Consider the following 17,408-nt stretch of genomic DNA (forward strand, 5'->3'; position numbering starts at 1 on the left):
ACTGCAGCTTCTGTCTCTGAGTCTTTAATTGCTGCCAGTAACATCTTTGGCCGTGACGCTATCGTGTCACAAGGTCATTCAAGGGGATTGTGGTGACCATGGAAGATGCCTGCTGTTTGCTCCTCAAACCGTTCTGGCACAGTGGATGAGTGAACTTCCGTCTTGAAAGTAACGATTGCCATCAGGGTGCAAGTGCCGCATTGATGCCTGGACTTGTTCCACACCGATGCTTAAGTAAACTACCACGTGTATGTGGCCTTCCACAGTAATCCAGGGACCCAGTGTATGCCAGGAGAGTTTAGTTATATATATGTATTACTCTTTGGATACATATTCTTTATTGGACATTTGGTATAATTGTTATACAACAGTTTGAAATTTGTATTCCACATTCATGTTTGGTCTCACAAACATTGTAGCTCAACCACATGCTGAACAACTGCACCACATAGCAATGGGACAGAGGAACACTTTCTATGAACAGTACCAAGGGCTAAGGCAGTAGACGGGGGCAGACAGCTTTACCCACACTGAATCACAGGAAGCCATGCTCTGGAGTGGACAGCAGAATTCACCACACAGTATACAGTAGCTATAAGAAAACTAATTTCACTTCATCAGTTTTAGTACTGATGCAGTCTAGTGCCCACTTTAGTACCAGTATGCTTAAGTGCAGTCCTTGTAGTAAAGAAATATTATAAACTTGCATGAAGGAAGTGCAGAGGGGTTTGTAGACTTCATAAGAGCAATTTTTCAATTCCAACTTTTTTAAAGGTCCCCCATCCTCCTGACACCTACTCAGGCTCTTGGGTATTTGAGTTAATGGAATAAGCAGCTGATAATCACAGAGGTTTGCTCTTGCTCCTATATAGTATCCAGGATAAAACTCTATACATGTCAAGGACAACCTAGCCTAAGTGGAACCACATCAGAGTTTGAAATTAAAACCCTGGTCAAACAACAACGGAAATACAGATTACGATTCAGAACCAGACACTGAACAACAGTCAAAAAGTCTGGTGTCAGGTTTTGTAGGATTTTGTTGGTTAGTTACATGATTTCATTTCGATCACATAGACAACTGGGAGACAGTAAAGGAAAAAGAGAATTTGGTGCGAATGTGAACAGTTTTAGCTTGGGTTAAGGTCTGGTTAGGAGAGGAAGAAAGTAGAAGTATCTACACATTGACACCCAGAGATGATAGAACCTTGGCCATACAGTGAACAATGCCCTGGCAACCCATGCAACTCATTTTTTATGTAAATGTAGTGTTCACTAATATAAGAAACAGTGACAACGGTCATGCAAAGTCCATTAGAGGCCACTAAACCTATCCCTCAAAGCTTCACAAGCACACCTCAATACTGACCTGAACAGCCCCTGCAATTTAGTCCTGGGTCTCATTCAAGACTACCGATTGCACTGTATTACTGATCATTTTTTGATGACCATTAAAACCACAAATCTCATCTTACTTGTACAATTACACTTTTTTTGCAATTAGAGAACACTATAATGCAGCTTAGTACATTGTAATGCAGTTTAGTGGGCACCAAAGTATTTACAGTTTTTAATTACAGCTGAATAAATGGCACTTAAAATCAAGGCTTACCAATTCAATCCTTAACAAAAAAACAAACGAAACAATTTAAAAGACAGAGTGAACAATAGAGGACAGCACAATGGAGAAGCACACTCATTACTGCTTACCTAGTGCCGGAGAGGGAGCCTTGGGAGACTCATCTGCACGTTGAGTAATTGAATAAAAGAATTTGTAAGTCAACTCTAGGGAATTGAGAAAAGGAGAAATTAATAGGGCACCAGAGGAAGAAAGGCTAAGGATAGAAAATATAAACAACAAGATTTTTTTTTTTTGGAAGTAGAAGCAATTAATAGATGCCCCTCCTCACACACATCCCTCACCCTGCCCGCCACCACCAAACTAAATTACTGAGGCCATCAATCCTCCCGTCTTATCGATTGTGGTTCAATAGTACTTGTTCAACATTATTGACCTTCTGGTAGCTCTTCAATGCAGCATCTGTTTGATATTTTACAAATTGAAATCCGTGTTTGTTTCAGAGGGTGGGCTCTTTGGGGATTTTCAGAGTCACTGAAAAGGTGCAGAAGCATTGCCGTATCAGTTCGATAGAGGTTATGGACTGAATCCAGATTGTGCACTGAGAAGTTTTTTTTGAGACAAGATGCACGGTATATCCTGTGTTTGTTTATGAAGTGTGTATTGTGCCTGATAGCAAGATGAGTAATGGACCGTACAAAACTAACCAAGCAATTCCCACTTGTCCGCTTCAAGAGATACAGTCATTTCAACACTGTTCCAGGTGACTTATTTACCATTTTTCTGACAATGCCCCAGTTAGAAGTTGCCTTTTAAAAGTGTAGTGCCCTTAAGTTTCAAAACCCACACTTTATTAGCTACATTTTTCACTTCTGTCATAATTATACTGCCAAACTTACCTGACGTACGCTTTAGAGCAGCCCTCTCCTATATCAGTACACACCTGTTAAGGTTCCCCATGTTTTCTTAGTTATAAATGATGTGTAACTCTGCTTGTACACATGTGGTGTGACATCCACCTTTACTGAAACTGACAGGTGACTTTTACAGTTCCCTCTGAAAGGGACACTGTGTCTAGAATAGATAGCATCCGGGACTCTGATACAGTACTTACAGACCAACATGCTGCAAGTTCAGCTCTTTTTGTTTCTGCTACCCATTTTAGCTGGGTATGACATTACTATCTCCTTTGTTCTCATCCACTGTCACCTGGTGAAGGGAACTATGTGGTCCTGAAAGCTTGCAAGTCTGCCTTTTTTAAGATGAGTTAATGTAGTCAAAAGAAATAACCTAAAAGTGCTTGCTTTGATAATTGAATACACTGTTCCAATACTGAAAGCAAGGGGGTAAATTATGTCACCTACTGTACAACCAGATACTCAACTTTAGACTAGTCAGATTTGCCACAGTACTGTTTAGTAGGTACCAATTTAAACCAGCACAGAGCCGACACTAGTCACTAGACATGACATAGCTGTCTACAATACTGAAGATTACTTGAGGGATCACAGCAGTTGGAATCTCACTGCTTGAGCTGAAGGAACAGTTGTGCTAATGTTGATCTCTCACAACAGGAACATTGGCAGAAAAAAAAATAAAACAGTCTTCATTTAATAATATAATAATACAGCTCAAGATAAGGAAACCACAGAATTACCATTAGCAGATTGTGTAATTTCTATAGAAATAGGTTTAACAAGCTTCTATTGTATATGTTAATGCATATTACCACAACAACCACTTTATATATTATCATATTCAAGCAAATTATTTAACATTGTTAGTCTACTTTTACAGACCCAGATGTCATTTTGTGAAATGTTGTAAAATGTTATATGATGTTGTTCTATAATGTATTGAACAACCTTAGCCGTGTTTGATTTTAATATAATCATTTAAATTGTATTCAAATTCAAAAAGGGGATACCAGATGTTATGCAGAGAACATCACAAAAAGCAAAGTGAAACACCGAAGCTGGAATGCTGCTGGTTCAACCTAAAATTCATGTTTCATTCATTTCCGTCAAGCAACTGTATTCTAGTAAGTCATAAAGTGATTCCAAAACCAAAACAAAACACTGCTTCAGTATCCATGGCCTTTTTCCCATGGAGCATTGATAACAACTTGACTAGTAAAATAACATATTATTTATAATATTTAAAAAAAAACTTTTGAATGAAAAAGGGAAAAGGATGTCGCTATCAGCAGGTAACAACATTCAGTGCCTCATGGCAACCCTCCATGCCTCTCAGCTTTACAGCACTCACCTTTCTCTGATTGCTTTGTTTGGCTCTCAGTGGCAACAGAAGTGCCACATCCCATGGCTACAGCAGCTGTGTGTGTTCATCTATTCAGCCTTACGCAGCCCAGGTGTTGGGAAGGAGCTCTCACACCAGCCTTGTGAATGGGCGCCTCTAGGAAATCCTTCGAGGCGCATTACTGTACTGAAGAAAAAAAAAAACGTACAGAAATAATTCTGTCAGGAGAAAAGGAGAGGTGTGCTGCAAGTGCTAGAGCTGCTGCTGATTATTATTGCAGTATCATCTGAGGCAGACACGTGAGCCTGCAACTTGAGCCTTCCCTTCCATCACCGATTATGATGCAGAGACCATCAACAGCAGCCTCATATCACTGTTGCTTCATGACAAAGCCTTCTGCGTTACCTATTAGAGTGCTGTTCCTGCCTGTTTCAGGCTGAGTGGTTATCAGTCTGATTATTACCTGTTTGTAGGCAGCACCGGGGACCTCTCGCAAACAACGATGTAGCTGAGTAGTTGACAGCTCTCATCGTTGTCAGAAACGGGGTTACTAAGGTATATGTTTCATAGATATACTATAGGATAAATATACAATATTGTGTACATTCTAGTACAGCAGATCCCAATTGTGAACTATGGCTGGTTTAGATGAGAAGATTATACTGCAATGTGTAAGATATGGAAGTGCGTGCACACCAGCTGTGACTGGAGAGTTTGTTTCCAAACTATAATAGTGTGATATAGCTTATGTTTTTCTGCATTTATTTTATATGCCAGTTTTGTAGAAAGAGGCTGACCTTCAGTTCAATTATGGCTCTGACAACTCTTTATGCAAGTGCCTGCTACTGTACATATTGCACGTGTTTCATATTTTTATATCCAACCCCTGCAGATTCCTATGTGAGTGTGGGGCTTAAAAGACTGCTAACCAATGCTTTCAAATCTATTTTCTTATCATCATTATTAATGGGCTGCTATATTGTACTAAGAATATGTATTTATTTATTTATTTATTTATTTATTGTAAAGTTAATTGAAGTTATAGCCAGTATTTCAAAGACAGCATTCTAGATTAACTGCTGAATCTTTGCTGTAGGTCACCTGGTCTGGTTACAGCTAAACCACTGGAGTGAACTGGAATCATCGAACAATACATAAAGTGACTAGATACCAGAAAGTAGCAGCAACTGTGCATCGGTGGAATAGTTTTTGAAATATCTGCCTATTTCAAATTGAAGTACACAACAATACAAGCAAAGAACCAAAAGATGGTCAATTGAATATTGTAGTGTTAATAGGAAGTACAGTAACTGCCTAGGCAACCTACTGCTCCCTGCACAGAAAGTGAATTTTAATGTGTGGTAGCAGGTGAAATTGGGCATCAATAGGATTCCAATTTAAAATAAAGCCTGGAAAAATTTAGCAAAATAAAAAGGGAACTATAAGAGATAAGACTTGGTTATTAAGAATTTCTGCACATTGAAAAAAAAAACCTCTGGGCCCCTCCATTCTATCATGGTTAATCCTGTTTATGTTAGAAACAATGAACTCGATAAATTATTTTAAATTCCACTGTAACTGGGGTAACGGGAATGGGTAATGGAATATAAAACGACTTACATGCTGTGATGTGTTTGTAAACACAAATGCACAAAGGGTAAATTACGTACTCTTTTTGCATCTAGGGGAAAGTGTTTCTTTGAAACACTGCTTTCATTACCAAGTCTAAAGTCGCTCTGTGCAGAATTCACATAGGAAATACCTTGTGATCTTTTTTTAATGTACGCCCTTTATTCATTCATACAGCTTATTATTTTTATCAAAACATTACCAGTTTTAATGAAAGTTGTAATTAAGATTTTTTTTTACTCAGTAGTAAGAAAATACCTTATTTATATCAAATTAAAAAAATAACTTTTGAAAAAGTGTCTGGGCACAATTTACATAAGCTGAAATAATGAATGTTCATTAATGCTTATACTGTATAGCCTAAGCATCTGTACATTTTAGTATCATCTTATTTCTGGTCTCCTTATTAACTACAAGTTTAAATAATAATAATAATAATAATAATAATAATAATAATAATAATAATAATAATAATAATAATAATACATTGCCCTTTATTGTGAATTTAAGTAACCATTGCCATTTATGTGATTGAATTGTATCCATCAATTGAAGGCAAATTCTCAATATAATAATTCCTATATTTTTTAATGGATTTTTCACCTTTACAAAAAAAAAAAATAATAATTAATTTCAGACTTGCATAAGTACTTTGAAAAGATGCTCATATGGATCTTGCTCAGTAAAAATTAAGAAATTGACTATGTCTTCCAAATTAAATAAAGAAACCAGAAAAACATGACAAAGCGTAGACCCTCAGGTAATCCTTACTATAAAGTTAACCATTGGATGGTTAACAACTAATATCACAACTAATATCAGGCAAAAGATCTAGTGAGGAGAAAACAGTCTTGTCTAGCACAGCCACTACATGTAGACCTACGCTTCAACTGGCTGAACCATTCTCAGTGAGCACTGTGCAGTTCTAATAACCAGAAGGGTTCAGAACAACACACACAGCATATAGGGGTCAAAGATTTTAAACTTCTTGCCCATCAATGTCACAAATACTTTTCAGCATAGGTTTCAACTTAAACATCGGCCTATGCCTTACCTGAAGGGTAAACATTTAATTTGCTGATGAGCCCCATGCTTGTTGAGTCCAGCATTAAAGCATCTGAGCATGGCAACAGTGGACAGTCAAACTGCAGCTCAGCAGAATGTCTATCTAAACAAGCATCTGAATACAGTGGTATTCACTGTATAATTTTCCCTTAGCTTACTGCGTGCAGCTACTGTACTGGTGCACACTGGCCAGCCTGATACACACAAACACAAAGACAAAAAGGCATTTGGAAATTGATTAAATATACCTGTAACTCAATTTAGTACAGTCCGGCAGTTCGTCCACAAACACAGAATTAAAGCAAAGCTTATTCCTCCAGTTCTCAATTATGTAAATGAGCCTCCATGCTGTGCATTATTCATTCACCTCCCAGAGTGATGCGATCAGTCCTTCTTTATTTAGAAAGGTTGGGGGTGCGCACAGCTGCAGCTTTCCCACCACAGGCAGCAGCAGCTTCTCCAGCGGCTGACAAACAGCTCTGTGTAAAGAATACAGGCACTGTCAGGAGCACTCACACACTACAGTAAATCCCTACTCAACTAAAATAAGGTGCAGGAGAAATAATCCCTGTTCACCGACTCATCATATGGCTACATTAAAGAGATACAGCTCTGTTATGTAACCATGGAGTTGCTGTATTAAATATAATTAAAATTGGATCCTAGAGAAAGTAATATAATTTGAGATCTCTTAATTTGTCTGAATTTAAATAATATTTGTTTCTGTTTAATTATATGTGCTCTTAATCATCATTTGCTACTGTTTCAGGTGTTCTTTTAGGTTCAGCTGCACAATGATGAGGGAAACAGTAAAAAATGGCACTGAAAAAAACTGAGCCAAACGCTTAAGATAAAAATTAAAAACAGTAAGTACAGTACGGTACAGTATTTAAAAAACACACTCCGTCTGCTGTCTGCTTGTAAGATTTTTATTACATGAGAGTAGCTGTTATTTACTTCATGCTAATATTTTGCCAAGATAAAATGAGATAATAGTGGTGGGAATCAACCAAGATGTAGCTGTGATGTAATATATGAGCCTTCAGCACTTTTCCTCCAGGTCATGTGGATTTCCTATTGGCCCAAGTGTTGATGGCTGAAGTGTAATCCTGGCTGCAGGAATCAGCTTATTTGCAGCCTCCCTGGCACATCAGCACGCACTATGCCAGCGAGGCTGGCTCCAGGGAGGAACCAAAGAGCAGCCTCCTTAGCACCTCAGCATGTGTACCATCTGGAATGGGCTGGGTGGGGCATTCACAGGGGTCATCAGATGGGCACCTCCCATCTTCTGTGTTTTGTCGACTAGCCCACAACACCTCAGGAAGGCTCTACAGTGATGCTGGCATCCCAGCACCACTCCCCTCCATCTCCCACCCAAACCAGCCCAGTTTACTTTCCTTAGCCATCCATTTTTTTCATTGATGTTAACTTCCTCCATCACTTGACTTAGACATCCATAACTTTTCATTGATGTTAACTTAATCTCGTTTGAGGTCCCCAATTGTCCTTTTTCCACCTCAACCAGAGCCAGTTGCTACTTTTCCCTATACTCCACAATTCCTGTCCACTGAATCTAATATCTCTGAGAAGCCAGGTCATGGAGTGCGCAACTAATCCCCGTCAACTCACCTCTATTTGTTAAACCCAGACTCTCCACCCCCGCTTTTCCACCTCAGCAGCTAAATCAGTTTCTTCCTCTCGTGTGCCTCATCCACGGAATCCTCCCATGACACTGTTAGCTCCACCAGGAGCACAAGGCATGCTGAGACTGACCCCAGTACAATGTCAGGTCGAAGGGCAGTTGTAGCAATCTCGGGTGAGAAAATAAGGTGCTGGGCAAACTCTGCTCACATTCTGCAATAGCTAGCAGCCTCCAATTGTCCCAGGTGAATTTTAGTTCTAATAACCTTTCCTGCTGGTTTCTCTCCTGGACTGATGATCTCATTACACTGTTTTTCCAGTGCTAATGCCAAGCATCACAGTACCTGATCCTGACGCCAAGTGAAGCAACCCTGGCTCAGAGCCACCTTACATCCTGTAAAAATGTGCTTCAGGGTATCCGTTGATGAGCACGAAGGGCATGCAGGGTTCTCTCTTACCCACACATTCAGGTTCTGCAGTGATGGAAGAACATCAAATGTGGACTCAATTAGGAAGCTGATCCTCCTCTGTTCCACTGTTCACAGGTCTCACCAGTCAATCTTATGCTGAACCATATTCTGCCATCTGCCTTGATACACCTCATCCTCTTCACCTGGTTTTGCACTTCAGTAACTACCAACTTCCTTCTTTTAGCTGGAGCTGCTTTGTGCCTCTCGGGGGAGCCAAAAAGACCAAGGCCTCCTCTTCCCTGTTGTACTTGCCCCATGATATCAGCCTTTGCTGGCCACTTTCTCACTGCGGGTGTTACCTCCCTTACACACTTGTCATGCAATTCCATTACTGTAATTTCTAGGTGAACCCTAGCACACTAGAATTTCTCAGTTAGATCTGAGACTGGCAGCTGCAGTTTTTCTTTACTATAGCCATTTCCTAATGTATAAACTAATCAAGGGCTTCCAGTCTCTCCGATGTTGACAGGGAAACCTCATGCACAGTAAGCAGCCACAGCAACCTTGGACCAAACTGAAAGCTTGCCGAGTAGTGTACAGTACAGTATTTAAAAAGCACACTCCGTCTGCACTCAGCTTGTAAGATAGCAGAATGAACTATTAGGAACTTGCCCAAACTTCACACATTGCAATAGAAATAGCACTTTTGCATTGATACTACTGGAGAGAAATGTTGATACACATAAAAACTAAAAGCTGACAGTTTAAGATGAGGCAAAGGTGTTTTAATCTTACAGGAGACAGTGTATAAAACAAAACAAAAACAGTTAAAGCTATAATACTTAGGCATTGCTACTTATAATTATTTTTTATACAGCATTAGAAAAGCAATATTAACTTTTGTAACCAGACAGTTCCTGAGAGCTTAAGGTACTTAAAGAGTAAGTAGCAGGGTTTCTGAAAAAAATATAGCATTAACCGTCCCCAGGTGTTGCTACAACTGTTTAAATAATTTACCTGTAATTTTTCTTTTCATTGTTAACATCCTGACAACTTTTTACACTTTTTTTTTTTAATCGCTCTTACTGCAGTGATTTAGAGCAGGGTTTCCTAATCCTGGTCCTGGGGACCTTTAAAGTATTTAAGATAGGCTCCATTGCGGCTCTGTGTTACTGTAGATTTACATTCTTTGGTGAAACCTTTAAAAAAGTGACTCATTCTATAAGTTACTATGTGCAGTCATGTAACCAAAATCTGGAACCAAATTTCCAGTCTTCCATTCATTCCCTAAATAGTTACACGTGATGATCATAAAGTAACACCACACAGAGGCTGAAATGGGATTTTGATGCCAGATTAGCCATCCCTTTATTTACTTTGTTATTTACTGTTTTCATTGACGTTGAAACATTTACATGCCTAATATAAAACCAAACGCAGCCAGTCTGAGCGCAGGAAGCACAGTCTAATCAGAAAGGCATATGGAAGCAGATGGTCTCTTTCCACTTGAGTTAATTTGTGTACTTTTCATTTCATGATTTAGACCTTCTCTGTAATTTAAATTATAATTAGGGCCAAAAAAATTAAGCTGTTGCTATTTAATAGATTGTGGGTAAGTTCTATTTGCTGAGAAACTTCAAGGACTCTGTCCATGTCATTAGCCCTCTGTACAACACTCACACAGCACTATTTGGGTTAGGATGGAATCTCAGGCTTACAATTTCCTCAGCGTCCCCCCTGTGTGAAATCACATGCTCATGGACATACTGTACAGTACTACAAGCTACTTGTTTTCTGTAAACTTCTGTTTTATCAGTCAACATATGTATTTAATGTAAAGAAAAGCTTTTTTCACTGTTGTGTTGAGAGACAAGACTTTTGATGCAGGGCAGATAATATACATAATTATTTTCCTCAGTTGTCAGTTGGGGTTCCCTATTAAAACATTTTTTTTTTTTTTTTAAGTTTTATTAAAAAGAGTTCCCCCAAACAAAAGGGTTTGAAAATACAGTACAGTGCAAAGCATGATTTTATTTCTCTAAAAAGAAATCGTTTATTGCTATGAAACAAGAAGGAATCAGTTTAATAAAGCATATTTTAAGTTGGTTATTACTAGTATGAGAAGAGAAATATTTACTGTATTTTAGATAAGTGGTGTGTGTAGATTTACTGCATGAAAAAGGCAAGTGTTGGATGTAATATTCCCAGAATCCTATTGTAAGTGACTCTGCATATAATGGACAGTTCACAGCCTACCTCTGTAAAGCGCTTTGTGATGGTGGTCCACTCTGAAAGGTGCTATATAGAAATAAAGATATTATCGCCTGGTGTGGCAAATAACAGCTTGTACTGTATATCTGCCTGGACTTCAAGTAGACAAAGCTTTATCTATATTAACAATGCTTCCATCTGCTGGATTATAAGGGAATTATGTTTCATTAAACAATTAAAATCAACTCCTCCCTATACCCCACAAACAGGGCTTCTTCCTTTCTGATGGAATGATTATTTCATTCCAGTCCTTCGAATCCTGCCCTCAGACGATATCAATCAAGAGAAATGGTACTTGGTACGTGACATTTCTATTTACTCCTAGCAATAACCACAAGCTACATTAACAGAATAAGAATTTAGCTCAGAGGGGCTCCCAAGTGGCGCATCCGGTAAAGGCGCTCCGCGTGGAGTGCAGGATGCGCTCTATAGTCTGGACGTCCCCGGTTTGAGTCCAAGCTATTCCTTTGCTGACCGAGGACACGAGCTCCCAGGGGGTGGCGCTCAACTGTCCGAACACCACCCGGGGGAGAGGGAGGGCTAGGTTGGCCTGGGTGTCCTCGGCTCACTGTAAGCTGCCCAGCTCTGGTTTGTCCTCCGACGCTGTAGCTCTGGGTGGCTCCGTGGTGAGCCTGCAGTGTGTAAAGAAGCAGTGCAAGGGTGGTAGCGGTGGGCTGAGCCTAAAAACAATTGGACATTACTAAACTGCAGCAAAAACAAAAAAAAAAAAAAAAACAAAAAAAAAAACCCACTAAATTAAAAATAAATAATTAAAAAAAAAATTAAAAACAAAACTTTCTACTCTGATTCTTAGTAATGTGTAGTATTCCCCCACACCCAACAAAATAAAAAGTTAAAAAGTAAACTTTCAAAGTCACCCTACCCCCCCCCCCCCCCTCCACTTGTCACATTTAAATTATTTATATTTAAACACACCACATACTATGCTACCACGACCCGGTACCCATGTATTGTAAGAAATACTATACACCAAAACTCAGGATTTATATGTCACACCTAAACCTTTGATAGATTTACAGCCTTGTTATGCATAGTTGGGTGTACATTAGTCCTTCTGTAACTTATAGCTGTTCTGGTTCCATAAAGAGTAGTTATCGCATCTGTGTTACACCCAGAAGGCTCTGTGTGGAAACAGGAATATTTGTTTTTCCTATAGCAGTGTGCAATATTACATAATTTACACACACAGAGAGACAGATTAACAGAGTTCTTACCACTGTTTTAAGAAACCACTTGTACCCCACTCACTAATTTAACTGTTCTGGTTCCATAATAGAGTAGTTGTCACATCTGCGTTACACAAAAAAAAAAAAAAAATTGAGAAATCAGCTGCTAGGAACTGGACATGCATTCATGTTTCTCAAGACAACACAAGCTGTAGATTACATTTCAAGTACCTGGTGGGTAGGGGGAGGACGTTACCCCTCCAATTGTAACAGTTGTTAGAGTGAAAGGATAAACTTAACAGTTCACAAAAAGTAAAAAGATAGTCTTTATTTTAAATAAGAAGAAAAAAACAAGTACACTCTTAAATATTAAGAAACAAGCCCTCAGTCTGAGCCAGTGTACTCCAACACAGATTCTGTCCCCTCTGACTAGTCATGCTTTCCTAGTTCACCAGCGTGGAGCAGCTGAACTGCAGACTGGATCTCTCTGCCGGTGAGGGAGCGTCTCTTATTGTACAGCGATAACCTGTAGGCCTCCAAAGCCACACGCTGGAGCAGGTCACCCTCAGAGCAGTCCACAATGCCCGTCAACTTGCACAAGATGCCAGTGTCCAGGTGAACCTGCAAAGTTAAGGAATGATAAAAACACATTGGATATTTGTTTCCCTAATGCACTTTTGAATCATTTAGTTAGGACTTCCATCACATTAAGTATCTTCCTAATTTCAGAATGACCTAGTGGTGAAAATACTACCTTCAGGTTCTTGGATTAGTAAATCCACAAAATGCTGGACGTCAACATACAGGTCTGTTCAAGGAATTGTCATAGCATTTCCAAACGCAGCAAGATACTGCCAGAGGAAACACTGCAATTCATTCTTTATGTCATCATTCCTCAGACACCATGACTGTGCTTCAATAACAGTTAAACCTACTTGTTTTAACACTCTGTAGATGTAGGTGGAGTAGTTTGCTTTTCTCTTTTCTTTCAGTTGATAGGATGGTTTGGTGGGCCTTTTCTCCACTTCATGAACAACAGACTTCATCGTAACTGAAAAGAAGATTGCCAACCAGGAAAATTTAACTGTATACCACAATCATTTAGTTTTTCATGAAACTGTTACTTTGACCTATTTCCCCATAAACACATGTGCTCCAAACAGATTATTAATAGGGACTCTGAAGACAGGGACACTTGTAAATGCTAATGACACCACTCCTTTAACTAAGGTCATTTTCATCTGTTCATTACCTTCATAGAATTGACTGGTTTTACAGAAGAAAACAAGATACTAAAAGGAATACAAGACTATCTTCAGAACTGAGTTAATGAAGCTTCACAGCATTACTGATATACAGTCACATTACAAGCCATTCAAAATAGTGCACATTAACAAAAAAACTTCATTAATAAGTGGGGGGACAGCTCTGTTTACTTAATCATGATTAAATAATGTTAATATAACAATACAAACCTTTTTTTCCCTGCTCCACACAACTCTTCACCTCTACAAAAAGCTGTAACTGACAAAACTAACACATACAGCTCCCTGGTGATTTTTATAGCAGAGTATAATTTCATCAGCTGTTTCAATTGAAAGCTAATTAACACAATCCCCCCTATTGTTTAACTAAACCTTATTAGTCTAATTATTTTTGTTGGTTGCTTTTGAGAGGCATTTTAAATGTGTGTAAAAATGCCATTAGCTGCAAAATAGCATACTGTATAATGAACATAGATAGCTTCTTGTAAAAATACATTTATATTTAAAATATATACTGTTCTCATGAAAAGCTTCAAATTCAAATCAATTTGAGAGCCAATGAAGCTATCATGAATCAAATTAAACAACACACACAATTAGTTTCACAGACAGTAGTCCAAGCTTAGTTCTTTTCTGGGTCTGAGTCCCAATATAACTCTGTGTATCTGCTCAGCTCATCAGGGTCTTTACATCACAGCAAGAAAACAGGTTTTTAATAGCTTTTTTGATATGGAATGACCAGAATCTCATAACCACAGCTATACACAATTAGTTCATCTTGTGTTAGAGGCAATCGCAGTGTAGAAGTTCTCATCATTTGTGATTAAATTGAGCTTTTTTAACAATTCAAATTATTTTACCTGATTGACCTATATTTTTTAACACCCAAAGATACTAATTTGTGTTGTAAATTGACCATGTTCATGATTTTAAACACCCCCTTTATGTCACAAGTGTTTTGCATTTATTACACAGTATGTATGTGGTCAAAAAGTCCACAGTAGCTTTCTGTAAATTCTCAATTTCCTGTTAAATTCCTTCTTACTTTGCTGTTAAAGAGATGACACATTAGCTTACTGACTGGCATAAATACAATACAAAGAAGTAAACAAGATCCCAACCAAATGCTGCATAAATATGTGTGTGTGTTTCATTAATTCATGATAGCTTTATTGGATCTCAAATGTATTTGAAGTCTTTCATGAGACAGTATATATTTTAATTATAATTGTATTTTTACAAGAAGCTACCTGTGTTCATTATACAGTATGCTACTTTGCAGCCGGTGACATTTTTACACACTTTAAAGTGCATCTCAAAAGCAACCACAAAAAGAGTTATACTAATAAGATTTTGTTAAACAATAGGGGATTGTGTTAACTAGCTTTCAATTAAAGCAGCTGATGGAATTATACACTGGTATAAAAATCACCAGGGAGGAGGCTCTGTTAGAGGTTACTCAGTCATTGCTTTTTGGGGAAGGGAAAGAACAGTGTGAGTCAGGGGAAAAAGGTATGTATTGAAAGACCAACATGATGCAATTGTGACTAAACAGAGATTCTCCTGCTTAATAAGGAACATGCTTGTTGTAAATATGTACTATTCTTAATGTCTAATGTAGCTGTACATCAGCAATGCTGTGAAGCTTCCTTAACTCAATTCAGCAGGTAGTTGTGTTGAGCTTTTCAAACTTTTTTTTTTTTTTTTTTTTTTGTGAAATTCTACATTTTGATTCCAGTGGAATAAGGTTTATTATTACAGATGATAGATAGATGTTGGTCCATAGTTTAAAATGTTTGGGTGTCTCTGTTTTCAGATCCCATTTAGTAATCTGTCTTAAAAACCCATGGTTATTATGGGGAAAAATATAGGCACACATATTTTTTAATGTAAATGTAACTGGGATACAGCTGTTTTTAACAAAATATTCCTGATCAACAGTCTTGTCTTTCCAGTCAAAATGAAGTCTGTTGTTCATGAGGAGAAAAGGCCCACCAAACCATCCTGTCACCTGAAAGGAAAGAAGAAAGCAAACTACTCCACCTACATCTACAGAGTGTTAAAACAAGTAGGTTTAACTGTTCTTGAAGCGCATTCTGGTATCTGAGGAATGATAACCTATAGAGGCTGAATTGCAGTGTTTCCTCTGGCAGTATCTTGCTCATTTTTGGAAGTTATGACAAATGTATACTGACCTCCAACACCTTTTGTGGATATACTAATTGAACCTGAAAAGTATTTTTCACCACTAGGTTATTCTGAAATTTGGGAGATATAATTAATATGATGAAAGTCAAAACTGCATAGTTCTAAAATGCATAGGTAAACATCCAGTGTATTTATTGTTCCTTAACTTATTTGCAGGTTAACCTGTACACTGGAATCTTGTGCAAGTTGATGGTCATTGTGGACTGCGCTGAGGGTGACCTGCTCCAGCGTGTGGCTTCAGAGGCCTCCAGGTTATCCCTTTCCAACAAAAGACGCACCCTCACCGGCAGAGAGATCCAGTCCGCAGCTCAGCTGCTCCACGCTGAGGAACTCTGGTAGTAGGGTGTGTCGGAGAGGATGAAATCTGTTGCAGAGTACACCAGCTCAAACTGAGGGCTTGTTTCTTTACATGTTTTTTAAATGTGGGATATTTTAATTAACTAATTAAAATGATTTATTTTACATTTTGTGTTGTCTTCTCTTGCTCGTCACGGAACAGTGGCATTTTACAGCTGGCCTTTTTTAAACTTCAAAGTCTTAAAAGCAAACACAAATAACCTTGGCTGTATTTAACAATGGGGGATAGCTTTGCCTCAATTGAAAAAGCAGATGCAATTCCACTGAAGTCTAATTGGATTTACTTTCAACCTAACCCTATAGTATCTTAAAATATATATTGTGTGCGATTGACTAGATAATCTTGCATAGATTTCAGAATTGCTGCATTGACAATACGCACACATTGTCCTCGGGATGGGGGGGGGGGGGGGGGGGGTGGTGTCTGTATGAATTGAAGAATTATCTTTCTTAAATCCATGCTTCTGTTATGGTAAGTCAGAATATTAAATCTTAAGATTTGCTGGTAAACCTCGATGCTTACCAAGTAAAGCAGTAAATGTCTAAAACATGTTGACACATTACTTTGGACATTTACCTTTAGCTAATGGCTGAATGTCTTTCTAATCGCTTTCATGCATTTATGTGGTTGGGAACATGACGGGGGAATTGTTTCTAAGCAGACTTTCTGGTGTGTAAGGGTTGAAACATGTGTGCAATAGTGTTCCAACAAAGTGCTATTGTAAGGCTTCAGGAGTCCTGTCTAACCCCAAGTGCCACAAGAGTCTACCATGCTGCAATAAGTAAATGGATATATTCACTGCCTGTCTTTGTGCTGTTTTGTGTCATAACCAAAGTGTGTGTTTTTTTTGTTTTTGTTTTAAATACTAAGGTCATAAATGATTAATTCCCATTTAAGAGTTGTTTTTCATCACACTACTAATATCCTTCAACACCATTGTAAATGGTTTTATATGCAAATTTGCCAGCATGTTGGTTGTTCTAAATAAGTGGATCACAATATTGTTCAGTGCCATGTTAACAAGATTAAATTGTTCAATTGTGCATTACTGTAAGCTCATGAATGATTATTTTGTTAATGGAAAATGTGTATGTAGAAATAAAATATTGTTCAACATTAATGATTATTTTGTTCATTGACAGTTTACATGCAGGAATAAATGTGCATTTACCAGTAAGCTCTGGTAAATGTCTGAAAAGCAATCTATTACATCATTCTGGACATTTACCAATAAGCTTTGGTAAATAATAAGATTTATCAAAGCAGGCATTTACCACCTTATCACAGATTCCTTGTACCTGATGGGTGGGGAGAGAATGGTGCACCTCCTGATTTTAACAGTGGTTTGAGTGAAGTGATACATTGACAGTTCACAAAACTAAAGAAAGTCTTTATTTTATTTATTTATTTATTTATTACTAATTAAAAAAAAAAAAAAAAAAAAAAATCCCATATTTAAAAAATCTAAACAAACAAGCCCTCAGTTTGAGCTGGTATACTCTGACACAGATTTCGTCCTCTCCGACACGTCATGCT

The 17,408-nt window shown here is 38.1% G+C and overlaps 3 protein-coding genes across 4 annotated transcripts in view; 1 reads left to right on the forward strand and 2 right to left on the reverse strand.

Annotated features, from left to right (window-relative positions):
• Window positions 1-6,995, reverse strand: part of ppef1 (protein phosphatase, EF-hand calcium binding domain 1) — a 28,813-nt gene extending 21,818 nt beyond the window's left edge. Inside the window, exons 1-3 of one of the 2 annotated variants that reach the window (XM_034011335.3) lie at window positions 6,781-6,995; window positions 3,848-4,019; window positions 1,711-1,785 (exon numbers count right to left, since the gene is read on the reverse strand). In XM_034011335.3, the coding sequence (XP_033867226.3) occupies window positions 1,711-1,785; window positions 3,848-3,902 (130 nt within the window). In that variant the 5' untranslated portion in view covers window positions 3,903-4,019; window positions 6,781-6,995. Of the gene's footprint in view, window positions 1-1,710; window positions 1,786-3,847; window positions 4,025-6,780 lie in introns of both variants that reach the window. The other variant, XM_034011334.3, reaches the window with a different exon arrangement.
• Window positions 6,996-12,354: 5,359 nt separating this feature from the next.
• On the reverse strand, window positions 12,355-13,623 carry LOC131737772 (histone H2B-like). The gene is made up of 3 exons (XM_059028941.1): window positions 13,517-13,623; window positions 12,977-13,092; window positions 12,355-12,662 (listed from the first exon to the last, which is right to left on the reverse strand). Exons 2-3 carry the CDS (start codon window positions 13,085-13,087, stop codon window positions 12,471-12,473), a joined length of 303 nt encoding a protein of 100 aa, XP_058884924.1. The 5' UTR covers window positions 13,088-13,092; window positions 13,517-13,623; the 3' UTR covers window positions 12,355-12,470.
• A 1,071-nt stretch (window positions 13,624-14,694) lies between these two features.
• LOC131737771 (histone H2B-like) lies at window positions 14,695-15,976 on the forward strand. Its single transcript, XM_059028940.1, has 3 exons — window positions 14,695-14,818; window positions 15,262-15,374; window positions 15,671-15,976. Exons 1-3 carry the CDS (start codon window positions 14,710-14,712, stop codon window positions 15,851-15,853), a joined length of 405 nt encoding a protein of 134 aa, XP_058884923.1. The 5' UTR covers window positions 14,695-14,709; the 3' UTR covers window positions 15,854-15,976.
• The last annotated feature ends 1,432 nt before the right edge of the window (window positions 15,977-17,408 follow it).

The sequence above is a fragment of the Acipenser ruthenus genome, chromosome 8 (assembly GCF_902713425.1).
Source record: "Acipenser ruthenus chromosome 8, fAciRut3.2 maternal haplotype, whole genome shotgun sequence".
Taxonomy (NCBI): domain Eukaryota; kingdom Metazoa; phylum Chordata; class Actinopteri; order Acipenseriformes; family Acipenseridae; genus Acipenser; species Acipenser ruthenus.